General features: G+C 42.6%; 1 protein-coding gene across 4 annotated transcripts in view; it reads right to left on the bottom strand.

Annotated features, from left to right (window-relative positions):
* Nucleotides 1-23,626, bottom strand: part of DNAH3 (dynein axonemal heavy chain 3) — a 176,096-nt gene that overhangs the window by 112,100 nt on the left and 40,370 nt on the right. For all 4 annotated transcript variants that reach the window (XM_082714819.1, XM_082714822.1, XM_082714821.1 and 1 more), the window contains 6 exons: nucleotides 18,982-19,166; nucleotides 17,658-17,781; nucleotides 14,327-14,480; nucleotides 13,390-13,534; nucleotides 7,706-7,917; nucleotides 3,548-3,639 (listed from right to left, as the gene is read on the bottom strand). In XM_082714819.1, the coding sequence (XP_082570945.1) occupies nucleotides 3,548-3,639; nucleotides 7,706-7,917; nucleotides 13,390-13,534; nucleotides 14,327-14,480; nucleotides 17,658-17,781; nucleotides 18,982-19,166 (912 nt within the window). The remainder of the gene's footprint in view (nucleotides 1-3,547; nucleotides 3,640-7,705; nucleotides 7,918-13,389; nucleotides 13,535-14,326; nucleotides 14,481-17,657; nucleotides 17,782-18,981; nucleotides 19,167-23,626) is intronic.

Here is a 23,626-nt window from a genome sequence, read left to right as displayed (position 1 = left end):
AAATAAAAATCTTAAAAAAAAAGAAGGGGAGATTAAGATAGACATAGGCAGAGGGAAGACCATGCAAGGATACAGGAAAAAGGCAGCCTTTTGCAAACCAAAAAGAGAGGCCTCAGAAGAAAACAATTCTGCCAACGCCTTGAACTTTCTGTCTTCAGAACTAGGAGAAAATAAGTTTCTGTTGTTTAAGCCACACAGCCTATGGCATTTATTATAGCAGCCCTAATAAATGAATATAGGGTTGGAGAGGGGGCTGTCTTATACATTGCATGATGTTTAGCAGCATCCCTGGGCTCTACTCAAAGGAGACACCAGTAGCAGACTGCCTCTGTTCCCACCTCTTGTCAGTTGTGGCAACCAAAAATGTCTCCAAATATTGTCAAATGTCTCCTAGTTGTGGGTGGCGGGGAGGTGTCCCCAGTTGAAAACTACTCCTTTAAAGCCATTAAAACAAGACCTCCTTTTCCCTCATTTGCATTTCCTCCTTACTCCAGAATTATTATTCTGACTTCCTGTTTGAATCTTAGAACTTCTGTTAACCTACACGATGGCTTTGCTCTACTTCTTGCCCTAATTATTTTTTTTCTTACATAATCTCTACACTCAACGTGGGGCTTGAACTCACAACCCCAAGGTCAAGGCACATGTTCTACCAAAAGAGCCACCCACTTACCCCGTCCCCACCTTTTTAAAAAACCACTGCAATTTTCCTGATATGCTGGGTCCACATCTATAGACTTTCTGTACCACAGAAAGAGGGAAGACAAGTTTCTTTCTTCATGCTTCCACACGGGGAGATGGGTCCTAAACTCAGGTGTGACCTGGGAATTGGGAAGAACCCAGAAGCCAAGTACTTGGAAGGAGAAGGAGGGGTTAGTCTCTCTGTCTCAGCACTTGTCTTCCATTGCAAACCCGACTGTAGAAGAAACAGTCTCTTCTTTCCAGGAAACTGAAGCCCAGATGAAGCAAGTGATGTGCCCAGAGCCACATATGCAGCTGGGGAGTGCCAGAACCAGGTCTAGACACCAGTTCCTCTGGCTTCTAATCCAGTGTTTCTTCCTCCCCCACAATGTACCTTTTCCCCTCTCCTTGTCAGAAGGAGCAAGAGAATTATTCAAATGTGGTCAACCAAATAGGACCAACTAAACAGAGCTGAGAACCCAGCCTCATTCAGGGCAGGGGAGGAGGCACATTCCAAAGCATGACTAATCAAGACCTCAGCAGCAGGGTCAGCATCCTAAATGTGGCCTTCTTGGGAGATGACCACAACGAGTGTGCATGTAGGAAATAATTAATAGAAGCAGGTGCCAACCCAGGTGGGTGTGAGACAAGGAGGCTGGCTGCATGGCTGTGCCCAAGTCACCTGACAGTCCTTAGGTTCCCCCATCGGCATACACCCGGGATTGTCGGTATAATTAAGTAAAATGTTTGGAACATGCTTTAGGACTTATAATTTTGCAAATAATTGCACAGGGGAAGGATTAATGGGTTTGGGGGTTCTCGAAGCCCATCAAGAGTTTACCTTACACAGGGGCTAAAGAAGCTGGTGAACTCTGTGCCACAGGTGGTAACACTGCATTAACTGTGGGATGGGGGTGTAGGGGGACGTCCCAGCTCACTCACAGGTAGTGGCTGGGAACTTCGATGTTAACTCAGTGCAGGTTACATGCCTTGTCTCCTAATCCCCACCGTAACTCGAATCACCCAGCTACTCGTCTTCTTCCCACTTTACCAGATAAGGAGACTGAGATACAGAGAGGTAAACAACTTGGCCAAGGTGCTGCCACATTTGGGTTTGTCATTGTCGAGTCCACTGGCATGGAAAGTGGCGCAGTTGCTGGGTGTTTACTTGTTTTTTTCATCTCCTTAGATGGGTTTGTTCTTTAGGTGGTACAACATGGCTCTAGAGTCAGCCAGTCTGGGGTTAGGTCTTGGTTCTTTCAGTTACCTCTGTGACCTCTGGCTAGTTACCTAACAACTCGGATCAACTTATTTCCTCATCTGTAAAACAGGGTGATAATAGTAGCTACAACCTTGGGTTAGAGTGAGGGATTGGTGAATGTTTATTAAATTCTTAGTCCAGCATATAGCTGGTATCACTTAGAAACATCTTCAAGGGGGAAAACGTGGCCTTTTAATGAAATAACTCACACCTGGTAGAAAGGCACCTGTCTCCAGGTTGCTCCTCAAAGACAGCCTGTGATGGTGGTATGGGGGTGGGGTAGGGGGTGGAGACCATCAGAGCATTCAGGCGGCAGAGAGATACATTAGATTAGACCCATCATTCCCATGGGAATGGAGAAGGGGAGATGGCATGCATCAGAATCACCTAGAGCAGTGCTGCCCATTTGAGATCAAAGGTGAGTACCCCACTTTAAAGTTTCCAGAAGCCATATTTTTAAAAAGTAAAGAGAGGGGCACCTGGGTGGCTCAGTGGGTTAAAGTCTCTGCCTTCGGCTCAGGTCATGATCCCAGGGTCCTGGGATTGAGCCCCACATTGGGCTCTCTGCTCAGCACGGAGCCTGCTTCTCCCTCTCTCTCTCCCTGCCTCTCTGCCTACTTGTGATCTCTGTCAAATAAATAAATAAAATCTTAAAAAAGAAGTAAAGAGAAACAGGGGAAATTAATTTTAATAAGTTAACTCAGTATATCCAAAATATTACCATTTCAACATGCAATCAATATTAAAACTTATTATTTTACTTTTTTCCTTAATAAGCCTTTGAAATCCAGCTCCTATTTATACTGCCAGCACCTCTAATTCAGAACAGTTTTGTTTCAAGGGTTCAGCAGGATATGTGGCTGGTGGCTCCCACACTGGAAGGTGCTGACCTGAAACACTGGTTAAAACACAGATTGCAGGGTCCATACCCAGAATTTCTCATTCAGTAGACTGGGATGGGGCCTGAGAACGTGCATTTCTAACACATTCCCATGGGATGCTGATGTAGCTGGTCTGGGGACATGCCCAGAGAAGTTGTGTGTCGAGTTAAACCTGAACCCCACTGTCTAAGAGGGATTGTAGTCCACGTAATACAGCATCTCCCATCTTCTGCCCCCCAAAAGGTGCAGACAAACCATCAGAGTCCTCAGAATATCTGGTCCTGAAAATAGCAATTCAAATAGCACCAATTCCTGCATACAGGCTCCTGCATACAGGGGCATTCAGAGAAAAGGAGAAAGCAAGTGAAGAATTCTATCATTTGACTGTGTTTTTCAGATGCCTAAGGGCTCAGAGAGCCACTCTGTTTGTTTAAAAGAGGAAACTGAAGCCCAGGAAGGTGGAATGATTTTACCTGAAGTCACTCAGACCAGGGCTTGGAGCTCAGTTTCCAAGAACTTTTTTTTTCCCCCTTTGAAATAAAATCTGACAATTGTCTAGTTACAATCTGTCATCCACTCGGCAACTGAAAGTGAGTTTCACCAGGAACTTAAGTCACCCTGAACCAGAAGGAGAAAAACAGCCCAGTAGGAGGCCAGTCATATCTTGTGGGGATTCAGATACTTGGACTGAAAAGCTTCCTGAAGGGGGGAGGAGGAGTCTTACTTGTCAACGAATTTGCCGAACCCGTATTCCAGCATATTCGAGAGGCAAGTTGTTTCTGTGGGCTTTATTTCACAGCCGACAATCTCACTGATCTGCAGAAAAGAGAGGAAAACAAATGCGTGTTGTCCAAGGTAGTAGCACTGGCCAGTAGATTTTCCATGATGAGAGACGTGTTCTATCCCCACAGTGCCTTATAATAGCTGCCAGTCACATTTGGCCATTGAGCCCTGGAAATGTGGCCACTGTGACTGAGGAACTGATTTTTAACTTTTATTTAGTTTTACCTACCTTTAATTTAAATAGCTGTACAGAGCTAGTAGCTATTGAACTGGATGGTGTAGGTCTAAAAAAAGTGGGAGGCAGCCTAGGGCCCACACTGAATTTATCTGGCTTACTGGGGATCACTGCCTATCAACACTTGCCTAGTGCCAACTTGTGAGTACCCAGGGGGGTGAAACTGGATCCTGGTTTGTTTCTGTGCTCCCAGAGCATAGTGCAAAGCCTGGTCTATGACAAAAGCTGCAGTAAGTGTTTGCTGAGTAAAAGGAGGATGTTATGAGCATATGGGACAGGCAGACCCCCCAACTCTACAATCTGAGGAAGCTGGGAAGGAAGAAGAAACCCCCTCTGCCCAAATATCTTCCTTTCCACCTCAGCATGCTAACTTGCTGGAATGGTTAGCACTCGTTGTGCCCATTCCTATGGTGTAAATACTGCCTCGTGCATGTATTTTAACTGAAAATATCCCGGAAGGAGGTCTCACATGAAGTCACCTAATGGCTTTGAACACTTTTCTCAAGGACTGAGAGATCTGGATGAGGGTTCCATGTGCTCAAGAGTAGGAGGTCCTGAAGGATAATGAGGCTCTAGGAGAAACCTCACCTGCTGCCCACCTGTCTCTGTCCAGTCCCAGGAGGATTATAGGATGTCAGAGGGGGAAGGAATATGAGAGCTGGGTCCTGTTCTATCTCATTTAGCCATGTGTCCTTGAGGTCTGGCATTTAGTAAGAATCAGTAAGTGTTTATGGAGTGAAAGCATGTGTGAACCAGCTAATTCAAATGGCTTATCAATCGGGTCCTGAGGACACCTGGAGGACCACCAAGATGATAAAAATCATAGAAGTAATTAACATTTATTGAGGGCTTACTAGGAAGTAGGCAGTGTTTTAAGACCTTTATGCACTTATTTCATTCCCTCAATATGATGAGGAAGATACAAATGTATTATTATTCCTGTTTACATATAAGGACACAGAGACAAAATAAGTATCTTGTCCAGCTAATAAATGGCAGAATTGTAACTTGGACCCAGTTCTGCCTAAAATTAAGCTCTTCTCCATCACATCTAGTGAGTCTCTCAGGTTGTCTATGTACAGTTCTGAAAGTTATACACTGCATAACTCTAAAAAGTACAATTCACAGTGTAGTTCACAAAAACCACATTTCCCCAAGTTGCAGAGTGCACAACCTGCACAACTGTTCCTGGTGACCCTGGACTTTGATTTATTCTCTAATACTTGAAAGTGCTCTCTCTAGAATTAAATGACATTAACTATGTGAAGCACTAGGCATAATACTTGGCCCATAGGAAAGACTCAGAGATTAGTAGTTTTTAAAAAATTCCTTTTGTTAATTACGGAGACTAACAAAGCATCTGTTTTTCTAATTCTAAAAGCCTACAGCTGCCCTGTCCAATATGGAGCCATCAGCTTCTTGTGGCTATTGAAAACTTGAAATGTGATTAGCCCAAACTGAGATGTGCTCTAAGTGTAAAAGCATACCACATTTCAAGGACTTAGTATGAAATATGTGGGAGAACACATTAACATTTTTATATTGATTACCTATTGAATAATAATATTTTGAATATGTTTGGTTAAAGGAAATATATTCATAAAATTTATTTCACCTGTTTGTGCCTTTTTTTTTTTTAAAATGCGGCTACAAGAAACTCTAAAATTAGACATATGGTTCCTATCATTTCCATTGGGCAGCACTGTCCTAGAGAGCCAGCCTTGGTACACATCAGTGTGGTTTCCTCTTAAGGTCAAATGTCACCCTGTTCATCTTGTTTTAAACCACAGTAACAACCACTTTGCTGAAATTTGTGCCCTAACCCAAGGGACTAGCCCTTCCTGCTTAAGTTCTGGGAAATGATCAGAAACCACAGCACAGCCGCCCCACACCCCATGTCCCCGGAAGATCCTGAAGCCTTAAGAACTAGAGGTGGTTTAACCTTCACAGTCCCCTGCCACAGTTAGAATTGGTGCATATAGATCTCCTGAGTTAGGCATGAGGGCGGAGAATGGCTTCCCCAGGCTGGTGGCTATCAGTGGGATGGTGTGTGGTTTGACCTACAGTGCAGGCAGGAAGGGCTCTGTGTGTATTTGGTGATCTCTCTCCTTTCTGAGCTCACTTTTAATTGTTCAGGCCCTTGGGTTTCCACTTTAGGGGTTCATTACTCAGGGGCCTCCACCCTGGGTCCAATACTCTGCTCTTATCTACAGTTTACTAATCCCTTTAACCTGATATCTCTTGCCCCATTTCCCCCAGTCAAACAGACCTAGATTGCAATTCCCTCTCTCACCACTTACTAGCTTTGTGATAATTTACTTATTCTCTCTAAGCCTCAGTTTTCTTAAAATCTGTGAAATCAGACAACGATAGTTCCTGCTTCAAAGGGCTGTTGGGAGGATAAAATGAGGGAATCCACACAAAGTATATAACACAGAACCTAGTTCATTGTTGGTGTTCAGTATGTTTGAGCTATTACTGTTACTGCTTTTTTAATTCTCGAGTTTTTCCAATCTGTTCAACTAAGTGATCTATACATGAGAATTATGAATGTCTAGGAATGGTTCAGATTTTTAAACGTGCCCACATGTGAGAAGAGCATCATTACAGGGAAAGCACCAGGCCGAGGAGTTTCCTGGGATGGTTGTTTAAATGTTGCCACTGATGAGGGCACTTTCTGTAGTGTCATCTCATGGAGAGAACCCAGCATTACCAAAGGCAACTTGTCTATCCAATCTCCCCAGCCCTCCAAATGGGTCAAAGTTCTAGTTGGGCTAGGTTCATGGGGAGAGGCACCCTAGGAGCACCTTTAAGTGGGAGCACTTCCGCTGGGGCAAGGCACGACCAGAAGTCTGCTCAGATGAACCCTCCCTTGTCCTCCATTACACTCTTTGCTTAGGTGATGCATTTCAAGACTTCCTCGGAAATTAAAAGCAATTCCCTTTAACAGAAAACTTCAGAATCTCTCACGTATCAAGATCTCTGTATTCCCAGAGAGATCAAAACGCTCCTAGCTCAGACTTCATTCTCTGAAAGGTAATGGGTGTGCTGTCAGCTTGGGTCCTTCCCAATGACGACCTCAGTCATGTGCGTGGCTCCCAGAGAGGAATTCCAGGCCAAATCAGAGAGAAAACTGCCTACGGAGAGCCAGTCTCATCTCCACCTCCACACAGAGCAACTTCTCAGTAGAGGACGTTTCAAGGCCATTGCTAGCCCTTGAACGTGGTGATTATTTTAGAAACACAGCGCGTTTTCTTTTTTCTGCTTAGTGTTCACACCGCACTTATCACCCTCACACTTGGTTGCTTATAAAAGTCCCAACTATTTTTAGGGAGAATATTTATTATTCCCATTTATAGACTCAAAGGGCTGAAAGAAGAGTGAAATGTTATTTCTGAACATAGCCTGTTGGACACTGAGGCTCTACAGTAGAGTCAGCCCCAGCAGAAACCATCTGGCACCCTCAGGAGGCCCCCAGAAAAGGTGTGGCTCTCTCTTTTGTCTGTCCTAGGTCAAAGGACAAATCAAGGTCCCTCCCACTGTAATTCAGTGCCCTTATTGCCCTTTAGGACCTCAAGCAGCTGTTTGCTGAGGAAAGCAGATAAGGAAAGACTTTGTGGTCACTGGCTGGAGCATGCTTAACCATCAGCAACAGGGTCCCCAAAGGAAAGGGTCAACCTGCTCACATGAAGAGGCAGGCACTTCTGCCTGTTCCCTTCCTCTTCCCATTACTTCCCCCTTTAGCCTCAAGTGGAATCTCCCATTCAGAAAGGAGAAGCTTGACCCAGTATTTGTCTTCCAAAGGGCTACCAGGACTACGTATAGGCTGGGTATGGATTGGGCTGGGTAGGGGGTGACAGGGACCTGTTGCCAGTGCCGCTCCTTCATTCCTGGATTGCAGGAGATGCTGAGGATAGGGATGTGCTGTTTGAATTTATCAATCTTGACTTTCACATTCTCGGCTAACCGTCTGGGTGCGGGGACATCAGCTAGGGTCTTGGTCAATTTATATATCGTTCTCCACATATTCCCTATTTCTTCTGAGATCTCCTCAGCATTCAGCAAGAAGAGGGGTCCTGAAATAGAAAACATGGGATGAGGGAAGGGTTCAGACCCACCAAGTGGAGGTTAGTCCTGTGTACTTTTAAGTCCCCGAAGTTAGAATGGTGCCTATGGTATGGATATTGGAACAGGCACAGGCTGTGGAGTTGGGTCTGGATCTGAAACCTCTCCTTGGCTGATAAAACCCTAGGGGTGTTTTCCTGGAACTTTTCTAAGCCTCAACAGCGTCACCTATGACACAGGGGTGATAATGGACAGCCTGGCAGGTGATCGTGAACATTAAGTGAGCTAAGTGGCAAACACAATGCCTGGCATGTAATGCAAGTGCAGTTAGGGAATTAACTATTAGCGGTGGTTACAGATGCTATTATAGAAGCAGTAAAGATGCTCTACAAATCCTGTGAAATATCAACGAGCGGCGGGTGGGGGAGTTCTTTGTACAGATCTGGCAATTTTTCTGTAAGCTTGAAATTATCTTAAGATAATTTTTAAAAAACAAGGACCCCTCATTTAAAAAAAAGTACTCTAAAATATTAATTTCCTTCTTCTCCTTTTCTTCAAAGGGATCTTCTAGAGTGTGGGTTTCCACAGTCAGTCAAAATCCTTCCATGCTGCTGCTTTCTTCCCCTTGGGCATTTCAAATCGGCATTAAGTCTTGCATCATGATGTTGCAAATTGATTCCGAAACACTTTTCTTTCATGGCTACTGAGACTAAATAAAGCCTTGTTAATTTCACATGCTTCATCAGCCTGACGTTTTTGAGGCGAGTAATCAAAATTTAAAACTTTTTGAAAAGAAAAAAAGAAATGTATGTAGTGTCTGGGTAATATATAAAAATAATAATACATCATGTCCAGTTTGGGTTTTTCATGGGAATGCAAGGCTGGCTTAATATTTGAAAAAAATCAAACAATGGAATAAACTATATTAACAGTCTAAAAAAAGAAAATCACATGACAATATCAATTAATGCAGAAAAAGCATTTGACACAATTCAGTATCCATTTCTGATGAAAACCTCTAAACAAACTAAGGATAGAAAGGAGATTACTCAGCTTGATAAAGGGCATCTATGTAAAGTCTATACTATCTTTATACCTTTGTATACTGGAAATACGCACAGCTTTTTACGCATCAATCATACCACAAACCAAACCCAAATAAAACAAATCCCTAATAGTTAATGGTGAAAGATGGAATACTTTTTCCCTAAGATCAGGAACAGGGCAAAGATTTTCACTCTCATAACTCCTAATCAGCATCATACTTAAAGTCCTAGACAATGCAATGAGGCATGAGAAAGAAATCGGAGGCATACAGATTGGAAAGAAGAAATAAAATGTCTTAGTTTTCCGGATGTCCTGACTGTTTATAGAGATGATCCAAGAAATCTAAAGAATAGCAATAATGGGGCACCTGAGCCTCAGACTCTTGATTTCTGCTCAGGCCATGACCTTGAGGTCATGGGATCAAGTCCCGTGTTGGGCTCTTCTCTCAGCAGGGAGTCTGCTTGAGGATTCTCTCTCCCTCTCTCTCTCTCTGCTCATCCCTGCTCTCACATGTGCATGCTCTCTATCTCAAATAAATATTTTTAAAAAGCAAAGGACAGAAATAACAAAATCTTTGCAAGGGAACAAACACATTGTAACAGAAATGAGAAGACATCTGAAGGCTCCATTAGTAGACTGGGCACAGCTGAGGAAAGAGCTTGAGGATATATTATCGAAACTTCTAAAATTAAAACAAAAATAAGATGGGGGAAAAAATGGAACAGAATGACTAAGAACTATGGGATAACTACAAAATGTGCAACACACAAGTAATGGAAATACCAGAAGGAGAATAAAGAGAAAGAACAAAGAAAATATCTGAAGCAATGACTGAGAATTTCCTGCAAATTAATTTCAGATACCAAATCCACAGATCCAGGATAAATGCCAAAAACCATATCTAAACATACTATATTCAAACTGTAGGAAATCAAAGTTAAAGAGGAAAACTTGAAAAAAGCCAGAGGGAGGGGGAAAAGCACCATAACTTTGGAGGAGCAAAGATAAGCCATTATATTCCCCTTCTCCTCAGAAACCACACAAACAAGAAGAGAGAGGGGGCACCTAGGTGGTCTCCCTCAGCTCAGGTCATGATCCCAGGGTCCTGGGATCCAGCCCCATGTTGGGCTCCCTGCTCAGTGGGAAGCCTGCTTCTCCCTCTCCCATTCCCCTTGCTCGTGTTCCCTCTCCCACTCTCTCTCTCTGTCAAATAAGTAAGTAAAAGCTTTAAAATAATAAAAAAAAATAAGACAGTGGAATGAAATTAAAGTATTGGGAGAAAAATCCCACCAACCTTAAAATTCTCTATCCTGAGAAATTATCCTTCTAAAGTGAAGGAGCAAGAGATACTTTCTCAGACAAACAAACTGAGGGAATTTGTTGCCAGGGACCTACCTTGCAAGAAATGTTAAAAGAAGTTCTTGAAAGAAGGAAGAGGATTTGTCAGAAACTCAGACTTAGGTAAGGAAAGAAACAGCATTAGAGATACTTTAATTTTTCTTATTCTTAGCTGATCTAACAGTAACAGTTTGTTCAAAATAATAATAGCAACAATATATTTGATGATTACAGTTTATATACAGATGACATAAATACCAGAAATGACACAACAGATGGAAGGGAGGAATTAGGGATGCTTTACTATTACAAGACATTTTTGAAATAAAGTTATATATAAACCTTAAATAGAGTCCAGCAATCTACTCCTGGGCATTTACCCCAGAGGAATGAAAACTTAATGTCAACATGAAAACTCATGTATGAATGTTTACAGCAGCTGTATTCATGACAGCCTAAAACTGGAGACAACCCAAATATCCACCAATGGGGCAATGGGTAAAAAAACTGGTATATCCGGGGCACCTGGGTGGCTCAGTGGGTTAGGCCTCTGTCTTTGGCTCAGGTCATGGTCTCAGGGTTCTGGGATCGAGTCCCATATTGGGCTCTCTGCTCAGCAGGAAGCCTGCTTCCCCCTCTCTCTCTGCCTGCCTCTCTGCCTACTTGTGATCTCTCTCTGTCAAATAAATAAATAAAATCTTTAAAACAAAACAAAACAAACAACTGGTATATCCATACGATGGAATACTATCCAGCATAAAAGGGAAGGACTGATGCTTATAACCAATAACTGGGATGGATTTCTAAGTAGAGTGCTGTGTGAAGCAAGCACTGTCAAAAAGTTACATACTATATCATTCTGTTTGTATAACAATCTCAAAAAGAGGAAACCATTGTAACAATGAAGAGCCCAACAATACCAGGCACTCTGGCTGGGGGTAGAGTGTGACTACAAAGTGGGCAGTACAAGGAATTTTGCTGAAGTGATGAAACTTCTGCCTCCCGATTGTGGTGAATCTATGTATATGTTAACATTTATAGAACTGTATGCCAAAAATGTCCTTTCTGTTGTGTATGATTTAAAATTAAAAAATTAAATGCAAAACAATTTTTAATACAATATCACTTTCTAATAAAAAGACTTGGTAAACTACAAAATATTTCCCTAACACCATAAAAATTTTGTATCTCAAACCAAAAAAAGCAGCATGTTTGAAGGTGACACTCTGCAAGAGCTCCCATTAAAATAAAGAGTAAGGGCGCCTGGGGGGCTCAGTGGGTTAAAGCCTCTGCCTTCAGCTTAGGTCATGATCTCAGGGTCCTGGGATCTAGTCCCGCATCTAGCTCTCTGCTCAACAGGGAGCCTGCTTCCTCCTCTCTCTCTCCCTGCCTCTCTGCCTACTTGTGATCTTTCTCTGTCAAATAAAAAAATAAAATCTTAAAAAAAAATAAAGAATAAGATGAGGGTATCCATTAGTACCACTGTTTATTTTGGAAGTGCTAGTCAACACAGAAGAGTGAATTTAAAAAAGGGTATACAAACAAATAAATAAGGTAAAGTAATATAATTGCATAGATATGGCTGATTACTTGGGAAAATTAAGAGTGCTAATGAAGAGGGCCCATATTGCATGGAGTTCTGGGTGTGGTGCATAAGCAATGAATCTTGGAACACTGAAAAAATAAAATAAATTAAAAAAAGAAATAATACAAAGAAAGGCATTAGTGAAAATGAAAATTTTTTAAAGAAAAAGAAAAATAGGGACGCCTGAGTGGCTCAGTTGGTTAAGCAGCTGCCTTCGGCTCAGGTCATGATCCCAGTGTCCTGGGATCGAGTCCCACATCGGGCTCCTTGCTCGGCAGGGAGCCTGCTTCTCCCTCTGACCCTGCCTGCCATTCTGTCTTCCTGTGCTCGCTCTCATTCTCTCTCTCTCTGACAAATAAATAAAATAAATAAAATCTTAAAAAAAAAGAAAAATAAAATTTAAATATCAAATCAGCAATAAATAAATAAAAAGAAATTGGCAAAAACCATTTTCAAAGCTATTAGTCCCAGGTTTGTTAAGGGTGTGAAGAATGGGTACTCTTAGATACTGCTAGAAGAGCAATAAATTAAAACACAACTTTTCTAGAAGATAGTTAATAACAAAAAGTTTTTAAAATTCTAATTAATTTTCATCCCATGATCTTTGATCTAGCCATTTCACTTTTTAGGAATTTACCTTAAGAAAATGATAATTGTACCCATTACACTGGTGACAAAGATGTTCACCACAGTTGTGCTTATTATAACACTGAAGTGGTGCAAAAAAACTTCAGGCTCAGCTTTACAGGTCTCAAGAGTTGGTCCTCTGCTCATATACACTCTCCCCAGGAGACATCATCCATGGCTTTTCATTGTAATCTACACTCAATCATTCCTCAATATAAGTTTCCCCCAAACATACAATTTAACTTCAGGCTGATATCCTCATGTTCCCATTGGGTGTTTGCAGACACCTTGAACCTGGTATATTCAAGCTGATGGGTCTTTTTTCCTAACAAATTTGTCATTTCTCTTATTTGATGGTGATATCCACCAAATTACCTGGGTCAATAATCTGAAAGTCACCCTAGGTTCTTCCTTTTCCCTCCCTGACACCTGCCCCCTATCAGATCAGTCATTAAGTCCTGTTGACTCGACCCCTCCATCCCCACCGCCCCACTGCCTCCAACCTCCTCTTCTTTCTAGCCTCCAGGATCTAGAGAAAAAAGGAGTAGTTTACAGATAGATGTCTCTGGCACTCTGGCCCTTCTTGGAACAGCACAGTGATGGAAATGCTATCTTATTATTCCCCCCTCTCTACAATCCATGGTCCTGGGCGGCTTCCTCTTCTGTTATACCCTGGCAATAGGTCTGGCTCTTCAATTCCCACTTTCCATCATTATCACATTAGAAAAATTTGACTGTGGGGATGCATTAAACCAGACTATAAGAATATGATAAAAAAAATCTAGCTTAAATCTGAAGTTTAAACCCTATTCTAGAACAGGCTGGGTTGGACCCATTGCCCCAGCAGCCACCATGTCCCAGTAGACTGAGCCCGAGCATACCGTACCGTTCATCCACTCCTCTGACTTGATGCTAAACTCGTAGGTTGTCAGCCACAGCTGCTCATAAGGCACTTTGTTGCTGATCAAGGCTTGCAGGAGAGGGAAGGTACTCTTCTCCTTTTCCAACAGTTCTTCCTCCTTATTGATCAACTGCAGGGCAAAAGGGTTGCTGTTTATTGGGTGGGTGGTTTTCTGAACCCTAGAAGCCCCCATGGCAAAACCCTCAGTGCTTTGAAAACCAAGTTGAGGAAGACGTTCATTCATTTGGAGAGCAAGAGAGGAAAGCAAGACATGGACCCAAGTCAGAAAGTCCCTCCGCTAGCTCTGAGGGCTGTGATTGCTAAGATCTAGCAGGATGAAGCTCTAGGATAATTTTCTACTTGCTCCATCCTCTTTAATCCTCCTCTACCATATCCGTATCCCCATTTTTGCAATTTTCATATATGTATTTTAGTTGTTTACATGATGCTGCCCCTTCTTATGTTGACTTGCCTCAAAGATAAGAACTTTAATGGTTAAACAACTTACTAGTTGACCTTCAGGGCAATTTACTCAGCTTCTCCAAGCCTTAGTTCTCTTATTTTAAACAGGGATAAATGGGGACAATCACAGTACCTACTTCAAAGGTCTGTTAGGGGTATTTAGGGATATATCACACAAGAGCCCTTTGTACATTGCTGAGCACATAATAAATACTCAGTGTATGTGAGCAATTATTCTATTGTCATTTCTTCTTTGCGTACCCAATGACTAACAAAAAAGCTGATATAATGTAGGGTTGCAGGAAAACGTAGTTGAAAGCACCAATGAAAAGAATTGGTCAATTCACTCATCGACACTATCCACCTGACAGGTGATGTTAGGAAAACACAAAATCAAGAAGCAGAACCAACAGGGCAGGACAGTCATAAGTCTCCAACCCCAGACCCCAAGACCCCAAACCTCAAATTCCATCAGGGCTTGATCTAGGTTCTTTGAAAGCTCGCTAAGCTTTTCAACATTGTTCTTCATTTCTTCTGTGCTCATCACTTCACGTTTCCTAAACCCATCCAGTTCCTTGTTGTAGCTTTCAAGTTTCACCTCAAATTCTGAGCACCTAAAAGCAAAGGACAGACCAATCACATTTGGACTTTCCATTTTTGATACTCAAAGTATCAGCAATTGCTCACCCATATTCAAGCCTGGGGAGAATCTGATCCTCTGATCTTCTATATATCATATAGACTAATATATATATATATTACTGAAAATCCTACTTCCCAGAGATGTCCGCTGTGACCCTATTGATGATTAAACATTTCCACATATTTACCTGTACGAGTAAATATATATATGTGTGTGTATATATGAAATCTATATAATACTTATCCTATACAAAATGTATATATATATACATGCTATTCAGTCATCCATTAGGTATTTATTATTAAGGGCTTGATACATTCCAAGGACTGGTCTAGGCATCAGGGATACATTTGTGATATATATTATTAAGCTCTCTATCCTCATGGAGCTTGTATTTTAGTGTAGGGAGACCTAGATAAGAAACACATGGATTAATGGACGGGTAGGTGTGTGGATGGATGGATGGATAAATTTATACACAGATAAAGATAAAATGAGTTATTCCTGATAAGCATAAAGGCTCTGAAGAAAATAAAACAGGGCAGAGGGCCTAGTGGAAGGAAACAGAGGGCTACTTTAGCTAGAATGATCAGAAAAGAAATTTTAGCAACAAAGCAAGTTGCACAATTACTTCTCCCTTTTTCTAACAGAGTAGAATATATTACACAGTGTTAAGTTGTAATTGCTTAGCACACAGTAGTTTCTGAAGTACTTTCATGTCCATAATGTATACATATGTATATATTTCATACAACAGTACAGTCATCAGTAAATAGCAGGCACTCAGGTTGAGTAAATGAGTTGTATTTGTGGGACTACCTGGATTCTAAGGGAGGATAATTTAGGGATTTAAAAATGGTAGGTCAGAATTCTGGCATGAAATGGAATTCACTCCAATGTTCAAAGAGAGAGTTTTTAATGAAGGGACTACCTACACAGGTAAGATATGGGTAGCCTCAGAAGGAAGCTATCACGACCCATAGGGCCAAGAGAACAGTGGGAACTGAAACCACGGAGAAGCAAGAATTGTCATTCAGGAGGGATGAAGCTCCGACCGGAGTACCAGGGCCAGACGGGGAAGAAGAGGGGAAAAAGTGATCACTGTCCAAACTCCTGAGGGCTCTCCATGGGGGGAACCCTGCCTGGATCCACCAGTCAAGGGAGCCAGTGGCTTGGGTTTTAGTCAACCAGGCACTGTGTAGACAGAGGAGAAAGAGGTGCAAGAAGGAACTGGGTGGGGTGTGGTGGCGGACAGCAAGTGGAGAGTAGTGTTGAAGCCAAAAATGAATGTGGGCTTGTAAAATAGGTCACATTTCTTGGAGAGGGAATGAGGTTGGCTTCATAGAAAATGAATGAATAAATGAATACTTCTCAGCCCCCCTCACACGTCATTCTCAGGATTAACGCAAAAATGATGGATGTGAGGTTTAAATGTTCACCAAAGAGAAGGCTGAGGCCAGGGCTTCAGGTTATTCTTGGAGTTCCTCCAGCGCTGAATGAATCTGCTGTGGAGAGCCTAGGAACAAGCTGGGCCATTGGTGAGAGTCACCCCTCCAAGAGGGGATGGCCAGTGCCCTTCTCCTCTCATTGTAAGTGCCAGTACTCATTTCTCCCAGGGTCTTTTCTCACTCCTCCGAACTTTAACAGCACTTACTGCCTCTAAGCAGTCTTGCAGCACTGTTCCAAAAGTATGCTTGCAAGGTCGTGGTTTAGAAGTGAAGCATTAAAAAAATGCTTTCTCCCCAAAGAAGTTATTACCCAAAGGATGAAGGAAGTAGACAGATTCTGAATGCCTACCAGGTGCTGGGTACCACTCAGGCACAATCTCAGGTCATCTCATTTCGTCCTTCCGCACAATGACAGTCCCTTACATAATGAGATGATTTGAGATGGGCTCTGTTAACTCATTTTCTGGATGAGGATACGGAAGCTCAAAAAGATGAAGAGAAACTTGCTCCTGTTCATCTAACCTACAGATAGGTTCCATGGTGGGGGCTCTTCATAAGGGGACATGGGGTAAAAGGGAATGCTGTACTTCCTTAATTTTCCTGTGAATTTAAAACTGTCCCAAGAAATGAAGTCTATTAATTAAAAAATATCAGTAGCATCCATTTGGCCTAAAGTTCTGGGTAGAGAGAGAGAAGAAGGCTGCTGGAAGAAAAATAATTGTGTGCAGGCAATTGTGTGTATACACACACACACACACACACACACAATTTTTGTTGTTGTTACTGTTTTTTCTGGATGGCAGACCTAGGCCATATTCTGAAGGCGGTGAATAAAGAGTTTTCTCTTTCAGCCCAAACTCCAATTCTGGGTAGAAATCCTGCTTTTATCCATCCTGGCTTTTATCTACTCTTTTCCTTTCTTGGGAGTATTTGCTGGGATTATAGGACCTAAGGCTGGATGGGTTGGGGGGGGGGTGTCTCATGTGTGAAGGGGATAATAATGGGAGTGACCCCACAGTTACAAACCAAGCGTCACAAGCTGGGACGGCCAGGCGTGCGTGTGTGACTTCCCCTCCCACATGGTACTTGGCCCTCTTCACTTGAACATTGTTTGATTTTTCAGTAGGTCTGTATTTTCTCTGCCACTGGACTGAAATCTTTATTCAGCAGCCAAACACACTTACCTGTCCAGAATACAGCACAGCACATAGTAAAAATCCATAATAAATACCGGTTGTATTGACAAATAATGGATGAATAAAGGATACGGCCACATGAGCACTGAATAAAACCCCAGCTGCCGAACGGGCCATGTCTCAGCCTCCTACCATGCCTCTATTATCCCCATCTTGCTGTCTCCCAGATCTGCGGTCTGCAGTGTAAGGCTGACGATTTTTGCTATTATTACTGCGAGGCCATTATTCTGTGCCACTATTTTTGTCCTTTTCTCCCTGCACCACCGAATTCCAGTTGTTCAAGGCAGGGAGGGAAGGCACTGGCAGGGTCACTACAGTGAAGCAGGCTTAAAGAGAGCATCTCTCAGTGGGAAACAAAAGGAAATGCCCTCTCCACCAGTTGTCTTCAGCCTTCACCCACGCCTTGCCGGGGGTGGGGGGGGGGGCTCTGAGCAGAACCAGAAACCCGCAGCGTGTTATCAAGCTGGGTATCGTTTCTGGAACAACCTCACACTCTCTCTGTACCTTTTAATGAGGTCCATCTCGGCCTGATCCCTCTTGTTAAGGAGCAGGTTTCGGCTGTTTTCAAAGATATCTTCGATCTGGTCTGGCCAGAGGAACAGAGTGCTGTTCAGTTTGATATCCTCTTCTGCAAAACACATACAGTCTGCTCCAGGACACTGCTCATCATAGGTCAGCATGCGGGGAATTAATTCGGCAGAACGAGAGGTTAACGGAAGTGCGTGAGGGCGTGGCTTTGAAATATGGGGCCATTATGGATTAGTGATAGCCAACATTTACTGAGCACTTTCCAAGTGCCAGGCTAGAAGGACAAGCGCATCCTTGTTTTCACAGATGGGAAAACAAAATTGAGCCAGGTAGTCAAGCCAAGTAGTCACCGCTAGAAGACAGCTAGAAGGCAGCAGAGACCATTTCAGACCCAGCCTAACCAACGCCGAATGTTCTAACCACTAGACTCACTGCTTTCCCAGGCTGGGTCTGAGCAGGGTAGCCTTGGGCTCAAGTTCCAGTTCTCCTCTTTAAAAACTGTCACCTCTTCTGAGTCCCAGTCTCCCTTTTGGTTAAATGTCAGTAATAAAATTGGTGCCAGATGCCCCACGCATCCTAAGGCTCTGGTCAGCTGAAATGTCCTAGGTTCCCTCTGTGCCCTTGCGAACTTAGGAAGCAGAGGTCCAGTGTGTGTTCATAAGGTCAAGGGCACAGCTCATGAATGTGCAGATTAGGGCACTGTTTTCCACTCCCAGTCCCTATGTCTCCCTCCCATCACCCTTGCCCCCAGACACCATGAACACTAGGTAATTCACAGATATTTTGAGATGGAAGAAGGATCTGAAAACTTGGCTTGTGGATAGTGTCTCAGTTTTTCCTTCAGAACCTGATCCCTACAAAACTCTACCAGTAAGCCTTACAGGGCTCTGGCCATTTCTTTCCTTTTAAGATATGCAGGAGCATGAAGGGAAGTGTCCCGGCCTCTCCTCAAAGGCAGGGCTGTATTAAGACTATAGATGAATGAAATCTATCCATTTATAAAAGGACTCTGCATTTGGAAGTGACTTTTTCAGAAACACCAGCCAAAAGATATCAAGAGAGGCATCTAAGAACTCATCAAATCCTTAGATACTTCTCATGGTCTAACAATAAGATCCCCTTGGCTTGATTAGAATTCCTATGGATAAGAGCATGGAATTCGTGCCTCTAACATTCTGGGGACGCTTGAAATTGACATTGAAATGGTAGGACTGCTAACTCCCCTTCTTAACTCCTTATCTCAAAAAAATATAGATATACCTATACATTCGCATATAAATCTTTAGGGTGTTGGACTTACGGGGCAAGACTGCATAGTCCATCAGAAACTCCAACCGTTCAATCGCATCTCGAAGTTGCCTCCTGAGTTTGAACACGGTGACATCACTGGATTTCTTTAAGAATTCAATGAGGGATACCAGCTCCTCCGTGTTGGCAGGAATCTCACTGACTTTGTCTGCGATGGTGTTATACTGATTACAAATGCTACAGAGAGAGAAAAAGCTACTCTCACCATTATCCTCTAAAATCACATTCTTATAAGATCCATTATGCTAAATAGGCATGATTCTTATTTGGAGACTAGAAAAATGGTTTCTAACTTTTCACTACCTGCAGATCTGTGATGGGTAATATTTACATGCACGCTACTCTTCAAGCAAAAAAACCCCAAAAAACAGTAATAAAAGAAATAATAACTCATGGGTTTACTATGTGCCATGCCCCATTCTAATCACTGGATATAGATTAGCTCATGTAAGCTCCACATCAATTCTTAGGTGTAGGGACTATCACAACCAACATTTTAGGACGGAAGAAAGTGAGGCTGAGTCACTTTATCCAAAGCAACATGGTGTGGAGGAGTCAGAGACAAGATGTGAACTTGGTTCAATCGATTCCAAAGCTTTTTCTCTTAACAAATGCACCATGGGTAGAACCCAGATTTAGACCACAACAATATGAACAGCACCACCACCAATAGCGACTCCTCGACTTTTATGCTGAAGTAGAACACTAAGTTAATTGGTAATCACTACTCTTCAAAGTATGGCAGCAAACTTATCCTCGTGTGCTGGAGGTAGTTCCAGAAACTGACATTCAGCCACTGGGACCACTAAATCGAACTGCCCACTTCCCAGACAGGAGACTATGAGAAAAGGAAGCTACTCAGTATAATTCAAACATGCTCTAATTTATGCAAAAACCAATGAGGAGGGACGCCTGGGGGGCTCAGTTGGTTAAGCATCTGCCTTCAGCTTGGATCATGATCCCAGGGTCCCTGCTGAGCAGGGAATCTGCTTTCCCTCCCCTTCTGTAGCTCCCCCTGTTTATGCTCTCTCTCTCCCACACTCTCTCAAATAAATAAATAAAATCTTAAAAAATGATGATTTTCATCCATATTTTAATTATAATTAGGAACAAATGATCTGCAATACATCCATTCCTAACAGAGTGGCCCTCAAGAAATGTTAGCGATAGCTACCACAGTTTTTGTCATTAGTAAATAATCTTTATATGTTGACATTCACACATTATAGATAAAAAATACATCCAAAACTAATGACATACTGTATGGTGACTAACAACATAATTAAAAAAAACCTTTTTCTCTCAGTATTTTCAGTCCTCAATAGTCCTTTTTTTTTTTTTTTTAAAGATTTTATTTATTTATTTGACAGAGATCACAAGTAGGCAGAGAGGCGGGATTGGTGGGGGGATGGAAGCAGGCTCCCTGCTGAGCAGAGAGTCTGATGCAGGGCTTGATCTCATGACCCTGGGATCCTGACCTGAGCTGAAGGCAGAGGCTTTAACTCACTGAGCCACTCAGGTGAGTGGCTTTTTTAAAAATTTAATTATAAGTGACACTCTATATTCCTTCTTAAAGTAAGGAGACACCCCCATTGTGAAGCTAATTGTATGTACCGAACTGAAGAAAAAAATAATTAAACCATCTTGGCAGATGCTTCCAGGATTTTAGAAATGAATTTTTATACAACTTAGAAACTTTCTGCAGAGAAACATTACCTACTGCACTACTACATGGTATTCTCCACTTCAGACCTAGAAGACACGTCCAGGCTCCTTTGTATTTTTAGCTGGATATCTTACTTGTCACCTTGGGCTGCCCTAACAAAATATCACAGACTGGGTGGCCTAAACAACAGAAAATTATTTTCTCACAGTTCTGGAGGTGGCGAAGTCCAAGGTCAAGGTACTGACTGATTTGGTTCCTGGTGAGGGCTTTCTTCTCTCCTTGCAGACAGCTGCCTTCTCACTGTGACCTCATGTGGTGGACGGGGAAACAGTTCTGGTGTCTCTTCCTCTTCTTATTGGGGCACTAGCCCTATTAGATTAGGGACCCATCCTTGTGACCTCATTTAACCTCATCATCTCCTCATAGGCCTTGGCTTCAAATGTAGTCACGCACCGGGCACTAGAGTTTTGTGGTAGACTGAATGCATGGGCACCCCCAAATTTTTAATGTTAAAACCTAATCCTCAATGTAATGGTGTTTGGAGGTGGCCTCTGGGAGGTAAGTAGCTCATGAGAGCTTCCCCTCATAAAGGGGTTTAGAGCTTTTATAAGAGAGAGACCCCCTCACTCATTTTTCCACGTGAGGACACAGGAAGAAGAGGACCATGTACAGAGAACCAGGAAGCAGGCTCTCAATAGATACCATATCTGTCGGAGACTTTATCTTGGACTTCATAGCCTCCAGAACTGAGAGACATGAATGAATGAATGGATGTTTTGTTGAGAGAATGAATTTCTGTTGTTTATGAGCCATTCAGCCCATCGTAGTCTGTTGTAGTATCCCAAACAGACGAAGACAGAATTCAACACTTGAATTTGGAGAAGAGGACAGTTCAGTCCATTGCAGGTATGGTCACGTGACTGAGTTGCAGTCAGTATGAAATGGGAAGCAGGGATGAGTATCACCTTTAGGGGCAGCACATAAAACTGTCCTTGCATGTTCCTTCACGCTCTTTCCTCCTTCCAACTGTCTAGCATGTCAGCACTTCGAATGGCCCTGAAAGCTACATGTTAAAGATGTAAAGTCACCATCTGCTTGAATTTCTGGGTGTACCATAGTAAGTCACCCCCACCAATCTGGAGCTACCCCGAGAAGAAAAAACTTCTATAGTGTTCAGTCATGGCATCTTCAATTTATTTGTTACAGCATCTAGCCTAGCCCAATACAGGTAGGTCCTCTCATCCTTCCTCCCTTTTGTATGAGAATTCAGAGGATAAATATTATGTGGCTACTAGTTGTCAGCTTCTTGCAAAGGCCCAGAAGAGTGGCAGAGAACCACTACCCATTAAACTCTCCAAAAAGTCCTTGGTATGGATCATTGATATGAGGCATCTGACCAACACAATACCTTACCAATATCCAGGGATAAGGTGAGGACAGAAAACATTGCTTTCTACATAGACAGATGATGTTATTTAAAATCTAAAAGGCCAGAGGTTCCACAAGCACAGGGCTATTCTCTGGTGTAGGAGATAACATAAGGGAGACCAATTAATCCTGCATCAGTCTGTGGTCTCTCTCTATCTGTTGTCATTATTTGGGTAAGAGCTCTCACACTGAAGGAAACAAGCAGCTGGGCCACAGGGATAACTATTTATCTCTATGCAGGTCCTTGAATTTTTCATCAGTATTTCAGGTCTCTGCTTTAGCAGCTTTAAACCAATGTACCTGCAGTGGGTATGAATGGCATGCCCACTTTTCTACCAGTGCACTCCAAAGTGCCCTCCCTGCCTTTATGGGCAGAGCACCCCCATTCTAGGGGGCACCTAGTCACTGCCAACAGAAAGGCACCCCACTCCCAGCAATGGCAGGACAATGAAGTGGCAAGGACAGGGTTTGAGATGAGAAGACTCAAATTCAAACCCACTTACTTGGGCAAGTAAGGTTTTCTTCCTGGGCCTCATTTTCTCCTCCATTCAGTAAAGGATCTTACTTGTATCTGTCTTACCTACTCTTGGGGTTGTTGAGAGAGTTCAGTGAGTCAGAGTCATTATTTATTTTTAAGGCAGAAAGAAAGAATCTTAGCCACCACCTTGGGGTTTCTGCATCCTTAGAAATCCTTGGGGTCACAAGGAGACTTTTATTTTCACTTACATCTAAAAGGCCTAATTATACCACTTATTTTGATGAGGATGGATACACGGACCGGCCAAAGTACCATGATGCTTTGATTTAACATGAAAAAATGGACTACTTCTTACAAAATAAATTTTCTTTGATGCTCAAACTTCCCAAAGAAAGCATCCTCCTAGTTTGAAGTATTTCTATTGTCCTGGTCTCCAAACCTTAATTCTATAGGCAAAGACGCTGAAGATCTAGTAGGTAAAGCCAGAGGACACACAACAGAAGGTCTTAGATTCAAAACCAAATCTTCTGGCTCCTAAACCAGGAACCTTACCATTTCATCACTCTGTGAAAAAGCTGAGTGTGGTAAGTGCGGTGGTTGGCAGCAAGGACTCTGGGATCAAAATAAACTAGGTGAAGCCCTGTATGTGCTACTTGCTAACCTCTGGGAAGTCTCAGTTCCTTCATCAACATAATGGACAGACCAGTGAACAACCTTTTAGGGTTGTTCTATTTTTTTTTAAAGATTTTATTTATTTATTTGATAGAGAATGATCACAAGTAGGCAGAGAGAGAGAGGGAAGCAGGCCCCCTGCTGAGCAGAGAACCTGATGCGAGACCCGATCCCAGGACCCTGAGATCATGACCTGAACTGAAGGCAGAGGCTTAACCCACTGAGCCACCCAGGTGCCCCTAGGGTTGTTCTAAAGACTTGATTAGATCTATACTGTTCGGAATGCTTACACAGTGCCTGGACTATAACATGTGCTGGAAAAACGGTAGCTTACTATTATCCAAAATTTGCTCATGAGTTTCTGAAATGTATTTTGTAAACTTAAGGTGCTAC

This window comes from Mustela nivalis (genome assembly GCF_964662115.1).
Source record: "Mustela nivalis genome assembly, chromosome: 19".
Classification (NCBI taxonomy): domain Eukaryota; kingdom Metazoa; phylum Chordata; class Mammalia; order Carnivora; family Mustelidae; genus Mustela; species Mustela nivalis.
This window is presented reverse-complemented; position numbering and strand designations above follow the sequence as displayed.